We start from the raw sequence: 12,005 nt of genomic DNA on the forward strand, positions 1-12,005 counted from the left end.
TATATTGTGGCATTAAATATTTTGGAATATGAGCCATATGCATAATATCATACAATGTAAAAAATAACACGAAGAAGTGGGGATAATCCTATGATCTTTCAAACAGCGTGTTATAGTCTTATTTTGAGTTACCTCATCTCCACTTGCCATATATATGCAGTTGGGATTTGTGCACGTCTGCTTTCCATGACGGTATAAAGGTTTCAGAAAGAAAATATTTTAGCGCCACACTTCCTTTTTCTGATAGGAAGCTGCACGGGACTGATGCAGCAACTATGCACATTGGTGCTTAACACAATCACTGCGTACCTTTTAATTAATTTTTAATTTCCACATGTAAATAACATGCTAATTGCAACTAATGGCCGTTTAACGGTCAGCCGTATTGTCCGCGTCGAATGAGCTATTAGGCTATACCTCAGTTGAGGCATGGTCTATAAAGATCGTGACTAGGCGATGCGCGGATTGCGGGTGCAAATGAAGCATGCCGAACGAAATATAATAATAATATAGTCATTGACATGTTTTCTTTTTCAAGTAAATGGGTAACGTTTTTAGTCATCTTTACGCGATTTAAAAATGAATACCCCCGTCGCCATCACGAAACAAATTGACGTGTTTCCAGCTCAACGTTCTTTCTCGGAATACCAGCGAGTCCAAAATATTCACTGATGTATCGTCTTAAAGAAAGAGTTTAGAAAATAAATTTTAAAAAACTTAGCTTGCTCTGTCGTCATTTATCTTTTGCAAAGTGAAGTGTCCTTTACACCCGTATAATGAAACTCTACCTAAACAGAGAAGTCAGGAGTTGGCATTGGTGAATCTATGGAGGGATCGGAAATATTCCGTCCTCAAGTGGTCAGCGCATGGTTGAGATGATTCTATGCGCATACCTTGCATGGACACTACAAACGAAGAATTGAAAAGTATACAGTCGGTGTCTATACTAATAATTAAGTGAATGTTCGTGATATACTAATATAGATATAAAATATTTGTCTTTGATTAGTTCCATGATAAGTACAAATAATAGCATTTAAAATTTGTCGTGTGTCTGTTCTGTTATAATTTTAAAACTATTAGACTAATCGTGATGAAACTTGTAACATTATTGGTATTTTTTTTTCTTTTAATATTCGATTCATATCTTGTGATCTAAAGTAACTTCTCGAAAATAACGCAAATGCAAAAAATCATCACGAGTAGGTAGTAGTCAGATAGTAGCGATGGGGTGGTGAAGTAAAAAGCGGCTAGAAAGTGAGTGCCTTAATCCAACTGTTGTGTATTTCATTGAGTAGAAAAATGCTTTATTCTACGTAATATATCTATCTTTTATTTGCGTAGTTCACACGGCCATAGTCGCAGGCTGTCGCTAGGGATAAATAATGTTAATTTTATAGATATAATTAAATATAATTTAATAGAATAGAAAATATAAAAATAAAGTTATTTCACACAATATAGTACGAAAAATATTAAGTATTGGTCTATATAGGTAACAGAAAATATAAAATACAATATAAAATAATTTTTGTTAATAATTAGCTACTCAACCTGTTAAATACTTAAAAATACAAATTATTTATAGACAACCTTAAATTATGTTATCAAATAAGTTAACCGTATGATATAAAGCATCGTAAAATCTCACATATTTTATGAGATGGGGTATATTAAAGACCGCAGACCTACGAGTGTTGAAAATGAAAATGATTAGTTACTAATATAAAGAATTTTAAATGGACTGACGAAAACACGAAATGATTTTTTTAAAATCGATCTATGGAAGTACAAAAAATTGACAAACAAAAGAAATGTAAGAGATTGTTTTAATTTTCATGGTTATAATAATTACGATTTATAAAGAAAAGAGTAATGAAATAAATATATTTCATACCTATTATATACAAACAATTAATTAAATATTTATTCTGGATTATTTCATATTTGGTTACGCCTACGGTATGAATAGCAAATGCACATAGCTTATATTATTTTATATTTACATTAAAATAAATGTGTATATTATATTTAAAGTAATAACTATACGAAATTCTAATTAATTTAAGTTTTGTACTTTTCCGTGTGAATTGTTTTTGTGGTTCTTTTTATTCAAATTCGTACTAGATGTAACGTTCAAATTTGGATTTTTTGTTACTAATCTAAACGATTCCGCTAGAAAATAGCAATATAAGAACAATTAGTATAAACATAGAATGGATCCTTATAGCTACATAATAATAATAATTGAAAAACAACATAATTATATACATATTTTTATCCAGAAAATGATATTTAAATGTGTATATATAATATTATAATGCAATATCTACTCAGTGGCATATTATTTAAGGTGATTTAAAGAATACTATTCATTTAGTTAATATGGAAAGAAAATTAGATATATTATTTTATCATAAAAAAATCATTTAATCTATGATATTACAAGATAGAGGGATTAAATTACATGGTGCATGTTTGTTAATATACCTACTAATATATTTTTTTGACATTTTGAAAACCAAGATACACCAATATCTTATTTAAGTCGATTTTGATGCAATACGTAGGTACGCAAACAACGATGACATATCAGTCCAACAAAAAAAATGTGTTGACTCACAGGTAAAAAAAAATCATATAATTATTCTTAATCTGGACAAATGATTTTCTATGTAATATGGTTTTTTATTATATTTAATTTTATATTACAAATCCCACCCATTCTATATTTTAAAAAAATCTCAAGTATGTATGTACTAGTTGTCTTTAAAACTTACCTACCACTTTACAGTATTTTTTCTAACAGTAGGTTGAGAGCTGAAAAAACCTTTAAGAATTTTAATGAATTAAATATAGGTATAATACTAATATAATATGCAGCTTCATTGGCAAAAATACTAAATAACAAAGCGCATCGCCTGGAGGTCTCGCCAACTCTTTTCGTACGAGTGTAGTAACGAGTAACGAATAACGAATATAGTAATGGAACATGCGGCCGCAGGGTGACGGCGTTTCAGTGGCGTTAGCGACGTCGTTACGCCGTTTACGAGCCGTCGTTAGAGCTCTGATCGTTAAGTAACAGCATTCGAAGGACACTACCGTAACCGTTTCCGGAATGCAAAATATATTGATATGGAATCAATTAATTCAACGTGTGCATATAATATATACAATTTTAGAAAGTATGAACGAAAAAAAATATTAAAACTATCGAATGAGTGTACTTGATAAGAATTTGGATCTAAATTGATATAACTTTTATACTTTGAGTAAATAACTAAAAAAGTAAAAAATGGAATACCTAGTAAAAAACTGAAATAAACTAGAATGTAAATAAATAATATTTTTTTTAAATAACTGTACCCTCGCTTTTTCGTACAAGCTGGTTGGAAGGGTTAGTTACATTGATGGCAGTAATTATATTCCTCCATTTATATCTTTATTTTTCTTTATGGCCAGAATTAAATATTTTTTGTAGATTTCTTGTGTTGTTTTAAGATTTCTGAAGTTCAATTTCATACTTATGCTGTCTACATAGAGTTATGAGAGTCCATCGCTCCCTTTCTAGTATAGGGCAGTCGTTGATGAAATGCCACATAGTTTGAGATGTGTAGCAGTCACATGGACAACAGTAATCGTTTCTCAATTTAAATCTTTTTAGATAGAATAAATAATGTTGAATGGGTAACATTCTGTGTTGTTCGAATGTACCAATGCTACTACTTCTTGGAAAGAGTTTAAGTAGTGTAAACTAATGACATTAGGTCAACTTATTACAGCATACGATCGAGCAAGATTTCTTGGAGGGTGGGTTTGATGTATTTGGACACTGCATTTAGCACGTGGGGTAGAAGTAAGTTATATTTAGATAAACTATTACATACGGTCACAGGTTATGTGGCTATTGAGGTTACGAAGACATCACCGCCCTGTTATACATATTATTCGATTACATGTTGTTTGAATATGAGTTAACGTTATGGGTTGGTAATAAAAATGGCGTAATCGTGCGCCTTGCCTTTTTCCAATTGCCGTTTTTCAAAAAGTCCAGGTACTTTGTACTAGCAATAGTAGCAATCTAGTGGCCGGGCGGCTAACGTTTCTATTGTTATATTTTGAAATTATGTTCTGAATGGGCGGTAATTTTGAATAAATAAAATTAAATTTGGTCTATTTAGGTCAACCAATTATCTAGTTAGGCTGTAATATCACAATGGTAATAGTAGGTATTTTTTTTATAAAATACGTGAAATCATTTAGTAAGTATATACGGTTAAAATGTTTTCCTATGTTTTGTAAATTTAATACTGTGTAACTACTTTACGTAATGAATTTTCATATCCTGAAAACTCTAAGATAATAAACCTATTATACCTAGTCCAGTAGACTCGTGACTCATATAGAGATCGGTTGTCCACTCGCGAGGACTGTGAAAGATTTGTGTTCGAATCTAGTGCTGTCAATTTTTTTAGATCGTTCTTGAAGTACCTAGATTAAATTTTTCAAAATGACTTATTTTGAATTATGCTACTACTTTTGAATCTTGTATATTATTCAGTCTTGAATAATCAAAAGGTAATGAATTATATCGGTACTTTATAATGGTAAATGAAAATATATAAACATCTATGTATTTTAATCGGAAAGAGCAATGTTTATTAAATGGCAACAATAATATTATTAACCACCCACTTCCAGGTCTGGAAAATTCTCATGTTGTTTTACAATGTGTGTTTGGACCTAATAGGCTGGACAAGGAGGTTTACATTTATATCTCGTAAAAACAAAAATCTGTGAATATAATCTCCACCATGTGAAGGCCCACATTATAATCTTCTTAAGATCGGAGACACTGTAAAAAAATCTATACAATTTTGTATTTCTTTATTATTATTTTAAAAGGGACAATTAGCACATGGTATTTTTATTTTACCATCCTAAAGATGAATCGCCGTTTAGGCAAACAATTACGTCCCATTCAAGAAGCTTTTTAAGCCGACTATCTGTAATATATTACAGCTTGACAAAAAACCGCTTAATTTCCATGAGCAAAACAAATGTGTCTTTCTTATACACACAGAGCGAGCTTAAGGTTTCACGTTTGAAATGCAAATTGAGCAAAATGGGCCAAATTATATGGCCAAATGAGCTCCCCTCCCCCTCATCCTGTAGCCCGCGTTATTCTCTTCCTGTATTATTACTATACACTCGCAGTTTAATGGAGTGGACTTTCATTTTCACATTCAGACGAAGAGAGTTTAATGGCGTAAAACAAAAAGCAGCCATGTGATATAGGTTCTCGTAAATAATTATCATGAATAAGCAAACACGAAATATCGGCAAGAAAAGCGATTAATCGAAATAAATGCGATTCAGTTTTTGAAAGAATTTTTCTCATGCAATTAATTACCCTTGTAATGTTTGAAGTAAGTAAATTTTAAAAATAAAAAATCTTCCATGATTATTATTATGTAATTCACAAACAAAAAATAATAATAATTAACACTTTATGCTTAACTATATTTAATTAACAATAATAAATAAGATTTTTAGTATTTAGCATTCCATAAATTGTACACACATCATTTGGCACACTCAGGAACATAAAAGAATAGGTACAGTCATAGTTTAATTTGAAACATAGTAAGATTCATAGACATGGAATAGTGTGGACTCTGGTGTTATGTGATAATAATTAGGAAAGAATGAGATAGTGGAAACACAAAATGGACAAAAGATGAACTCATTTTATTCTGAGAAAAAAGTACCATTTTCAACAAATTTGTTATTAACAAATCGGGGAGGAGTTGTGACGTAAATGTGAAGTGATTTAGACAAAGGGGTAAAATATATTCTGATGAAAGGTAGTTGTAGGATAGTGTTACGTCATTAAAAGACGACTCTCAGATGGGGGATGCTAAAAATAAAAAATCAAGAGCCACCTAGGAATCAAAAACAAAAAATCGTCGCCAACATTAACGATTTTTTCGATCATCCGATGTGCTTGATATGATACAGATTGTTTAACTGATAAAACACAGTGACTGAAATCTGATTGATACAGGATCGAGTCCCGCTCAGGACCCATATTTTTCAGAAACATATTTTATTAATAGATAGGTATTTTGTATTACAAATTATATAATCTTTCATGTTCTTCTTACAGACTCTACACAAGTTTTCTCTGGTAGGTACTGCCCTTTATAGAAATACACTTCTTAAAAAAAGTCTTTTGTTATTTCTATAATAATTTGTTTCAATATCATTAATTAAATTAATTAAGAAATAACCTAAAATACATCAGTTGAATATACCTCAGATATCAACCAACCAAAAATCTTATCAAAAATATGACACCTTTCCATGAACACAAACCCATATCCACTTGATTCGCGATAATGTGTTTTACCAATTAAGCTACAATCGTCATATCTAGTTACGACGAAACTAACTTTCAGTTTTTACATATTAAAATGCTTTAGTTTTATTATGTTACTAGTTCATTTTTATTCGATTCTTGAAATTATATTTCATTATTACATCAACATCGCCCACTATTCTCAAACGTTTACAAGGAATGTATTTTTTAAGTATTGGTCCCGAGTGTCTTTATTTAAAATAAGTCTAAGATATTCATGAAGAATTCGGTTCAATTCTCCCAATCATTATACGATTCGCTTGCCCAATAAGTATAATCAATAATATCTGAATATAACTAAAAACTTCAATTTCTCTTGTCGATTTTTTTTTCATTTTCACACGTAGAGCACGAGTCCTAAGACCGGACCTGCCTAGAGAATTATTGTGCAGTCGACCCCATGAATCTAAATGGGCTATTTTGCCAGCTTAATAAGTAAGCAAGTATTTAGAACGACTGCACAAGTTTTTGTGATATTTTCAGCAAAGAATGTAAATCAGTCAACATTTACACATTTTTAGATATCTAAAAATAGAAAAGGTATTGAATGAAAATATGCAATTACCTTGTTTGGGTATCCATTGTGCTTGAGGAGTTTCTTGCAACTCTTTCCCCTGTTGTCGTGGTAAAACTGCTGTTGGGCTTTATCTCTTCTGTAGTTGGCTGACCAGCAACATGTGCGAGTTGGGGAAGGAGGAACCGCCTCTCTTGATTCCCCCATGACGTCACAAACTCAAAATTCCTTCTCCCCTCTACTCAAAAGTTTTATTTTCGTACTTAATCACTCCAGAACCTTGACAGCTCACAAAAATGTTGATTTAAGCGACTACTTCGAAAACTTTTTTGTTTTTCATTGTTCTAAACGTATAATCTAACTTTAAATTTTACTTTTTTGGCAGTTAATCCACGATTTTTAAAGCAAAACTTTTGTTTTAGTTTTTTATTCAAATTTACATTTGAAAATTTAATATTAACTCGTGTCAATTGTAGAGAATTTTTTCGAGTTTGACAGAAGTTCTTTTTACTTGAGCAAAATAATTCTTACATAATTTAAATGGGAAAATTCTTTTATTCTAAATCGTAAGAAAACTTCTGTTAAAATAAATGACTAATCTAATACGTCTTCGACAGCATCTGTAAAAAATACAATCCTTTAATAATGACACTTAAACATTTGACATTTAAATTATTATCTAAATAATAAAAGCAGTTTGTGGAGTATTAAATATATATATACGAGAGTACGTAATGTCATAGTACAATCGCAAGTACTCATATTGGTACAAAAATAGAAAGAAATGTAAAGGCATAAAATGAGAAATGAGAAATGTAGAAAAGATTGACAATGCTCAATGGTAAAGCTAGATTAATTAAATTGATTCTCAATATCGAGGCGTGTGATCGCGCTGTCTCGTGAAATTGACTATCAGTGAAACATGAATCTATAGAATATATAAAAATTAAATGAATATCAGTAGAATATAAAAGATGTTATATAAGAAAACCTTGTAGGTATATATATTATTATTATATTAGTATAATATAGGGCGCCAAGTGTGATCTAAATTATGTATATGATGAAATACTGTAGGTGTAAAGGAAACACTGTAATTTAGATTTAATTAAGAAAAAGATAAAATACATATTAATCTAATTAAAATAAATGAAGAGTTGAGACATGGTATTTACTAACAATGGAGACTCGTGATCAATGTTCGGAGATACAAAAAAAATATAAAAAACATTATATATTAATGGAATGGTACGTCTTTCGGTATTCGCCGATTCTATATAAATTCCAAATGAAGCTACTTGTCGTAAATGTTAAACTGGATGCCGTCCGAGCGGCAACCGTCAAGGTATGCTGTTTATCAAAGAGATCCGTCTATGCAAGCAAGGTAACAGTGACTGAGTCTTAGGAATATAAAGCCTCCTCAGACCCACTATAAAAAATCTTTTTTGAAAAAATACGACGCCCGACGAGACTTACCTCACCTTACCATTAGATTCGTGCTAATGTACTTTATAAAAATATGCTACGGGTGTCCTACTTAATTATGATGAAGTTAAGTAGTACTTTTAAAATAATCACCGACGCCGGGATCACTCCAAATTTTATATAGATATGTGTATATCTGAGCGGTTTAAAATAATGTATATTCCATATAAATAATTTTATATTCTTAAGTCTCGTGAATTATTCGTTGTAAAAAGAAATAGTGTATTATTATATTTATTCACTATTCCACTTTGTTTCCACAAATTGGTTTTTATTTCATAGTATTTTTATTCACATTCATTTTTGCTATAATGCAATAACGTTGGTTGCAATAGTATGTCGCATTATTATTATATCAAATGCAGGTTTCATACAAAAATACTTACATTAATTTGTAAGATATTTGTATCGCTTAAAAAAACATAAATTCTCCTAAGTAGGTACTCAACCTGTTAGAAAGTAATTTTCTTGGAAATTGCATTCTGCACAGACTTCGACAAAATATCTTCACAAACACAACACGTGTATATGAAAGTGCGGAAATTTTACGGAAAATTCCGCTGTCAGCTTTCACCAGCATATTTCAGGAAAATTTAAATTCCAAGTTCATGGGAACTTTTTCATTACTCAAAATATTTAAAAAATACTTTCTAAATAATAATAATTATATTATTATGGTACTTAACATTAAAATATCTCAAGGTTTTAAAAGCTCCTTTATTTACTTCTAAAGTGTTTTGCTTTATGTAATAATAACGTTTTTTCAGTATCTATACATAGTATTTATTATTTATATAATATAGTATATTATTTATATCTTCCGACTATGACTCATACAAAATTGAAAAACAATATGTGTACTTGCCAGACCCAAGATTCGAACCTGGGACCCACAATGCTATTAGACCGACGCTTATTTATATAAAATATATAGTATTTATTTAACAAGATAATGTGATGGTTGGAAAAGATATAAAAAATAGAAGCATCTTAACAATGACTAAAATATATCTACCTATCTATCTAAAGCATTAAAAATGAAAAAATAAAAAGAGAACATAATATAAACATACAAAAGCAGTGACAATACTGACAATACAATTATACATCTATAGAAGTTCAAAGAAGTACACCGAGTTTGTTAAGGCGAAATCTTCACTGAGCCTTTTTTAAAGAGGCACCTAGCGGAAAAATACGAAGCTTGCAATTTGAGACATTTTTTTGATAATTTACAATTTCAACTGTATTAATGAATAAATATGTATCTGAAAACATTAAAAATAAAAATATTTTTTATTTTAAGTCAAAGACAAACTTACAATTGTAAAAAATGTAATAAAATGTGAATTTGTTCTATCGGTCCGCACCCTATTATTACATATATTTTATGGTCATATTTATTATTAAAATTTAGTTTATTAAGTTTTCTAAGCATCACTTAAGCGATTTTTGACAAATTCATAGTTTTAATATTTTTTATATCTATTTTAAAAAACATCGATTTTTATAAAAAATATAAATGTGTATAACAAAATGTGTATTTTATTTATATTTATAAAAATAATTGATTTGATATAAATAAAAAGGATTTCAAGTTATACACATTTATATTTTTTATAAAAATCGATGTTTTTTAAAATAGATATAAAAAATATTAAAACTATGAATTTGTCAAAAATCGCTTAGGTGATGCTTAGAAAACTTAATAAACTAAATTTTAATAATAAATATGACCATAAAATATATGTAATAATAGGGTGCGGACCGATAGAACAAATTCACATTTTATTACATTTTTTACAATTGTAAGTTTGTCTTTGACTTAAAATAAAAAATATTTTTATTTTTAATGTTTTCAGATACATATTTATTCATTAATACAGTTGAAATTGTAAATTATCAAAAAAATGTCTCAAATTGCAAGCTTCGTGTTTTTCCGCTAGGTGCCTCTTTAAAAAAGGCTCAGTGAAGACTTCGCCTTAAGGAGGCCCTATTTTAAGAATTTATAAATTAGCGTCCACCTAAACTTACTCTCTCGCAAGTGGAATATATCAACACCCGAAGCAATTTGGTTGAATATAGTTATCGCCCTCCCAATTGGCATTACCAGTGGCAGGTTGGTTCTGCACCTTGGGATAATAAACCAATGATGCTCTCTATTTTTAAGATAGTTATCAGGGACATACAGGTCAATACTGCCAAGAATGGTAGAGTTCTCATTTATACCTCCTATAAGTCGAAAAAAATACGTAGCTAAATAAATATCTCTTCTAAATTGCAGACTGCAGTATGTAATCATAGCTAAGAGAAAGTCAGTTGGATAAAGCCACGGATAGTATCCATATAACCTCATGTAAAGGAGTCTCAAAATTTTCTTCTGAACCCTCTCAACCATAAGGCCATACTTCAACTGATGCGGTGCCCAAACAATAGACCCACTCTCAAGCCTACTTCGAACTAAACCTCTTAGTTATTTTGAGGATGAAATGGAAATAACCTACACTTAAAATCAATTATATAAAATACTGTCTAGATACAAATATTAAACTAGTTCATGTAGTATTTTTTAATTGTATTTTATTAAATATAATATCGTCATCGACAATATTTGAAATAACAAGTGCGTAAGAGTTTGGACTATTAAATTGAAACCTTATCGAATTATTTGTATATCACTAATATGAATTCCAGAGTGTTTTTACATTCGTTGAACTAGTAACTATATAAAAGGTATTATTCTCTGCATTGGCAGCGTAGTTCGAAAATAAAATAAAATTAAAATGACTGCCTGCTATTTATGTATTTATTTGGTTATTTATTTACTATTACTTGCATGACTGCTAATTAAATAATTACAAGATAAAAATAACTTTTTATATACAACGTTTTTAAATTTTCTGTTGAATCATATAAACTTGACTTGACTACCTTAAACGATAATAAAAATTGTATTTGATAGAAATAAGACTGAAATGTCATTTTGATACTCATGTTGTAGTAACGCACGTATATATTAATAATTTACTAACAACTAATAATAGTGGATTGGATTACGGATTTCTTCCGAAATAACTTTTCATACAAAACAGAATTAACTGAAAATGAATTTAATTCTACTTAAAGATGGCCAAGAGTATTAAAAAATGAATTGACATCGTGTTCTGATATATTTTAAATGTCTAGCTAGTCGGAAAGTTAATTAAAATCGATTGCAAGATTTGTACCGGGCAAATAAGAATACGACCTAATAAAAACGTTGTAAAAAGCGTAGTTTATCATGAAAAAAAAAACTTATTTTAAGCTTTTAATAGTAAAGCACGGCTCAAAATACGCATGTGAACTAGCGACAGATGATTTTTTCATGCAATAATATAACTATTAGCTGTACTAACATTTTAACAGTTTTAAATTCATATTATACACATAAATTTAAAACCATTATTAATTTGTCTATAAGACGATTTTTCTTTAATATTTTTTTAAAAAAACCATATTTTTTTCAATGTCAAAGACACAAAGACCGGTTTTCTATCGATGATTAATTACACTAAAATAGAATTCAATTTGTCTCACATTTTCAACAAG

At 29.6% G+C, this 12,005-nt stretch overlaps 1 protein-coding gene across 1 annotated transcript in view; it reads right to left on the reverse strand.

Annotated features, from left to right (window-relative positions):
* LOC147068321 (uncharacterized) overlaps positions 1 to 7,142 on the reverse strand; it is a 157,164-nt gene extending 150,022 nt beyond the window's left edge. Inside the window, exon 1 of the mRNA XM_085952767.1 lies at positions 6,987 to 7,142. Coding sequence (XP_085808893.1) covers positions 6,987 to 7,142 — 156 coding nt within the window. The remainder of the gene's footprint in view (positions 1 to 6,986) is intronic.
* Between the last annotated feature and the right edge of the window lie 4,863 nt (positions 7,143 to 12,005).

The sequence above is a fragment of the Rhyacophila brunnea genome, unplaced genomic scaffold (assembly GCF_057557595.1).
Source record: "Rhyacophila brunnea isolate RB1 unplaced genomic scaffold, BYU_Rbru_1.0 scaffold_3, whole genome shotgun sequence".
In the NCBI taxonomy this organism is placed as follows: domain Eukaryota; kingdom Metazoa; phylum Arthropoda; class Insecta; order Trichoptera; family Rhyacophilidae; genus Rhyacophila; species Rhyacophila brunnea.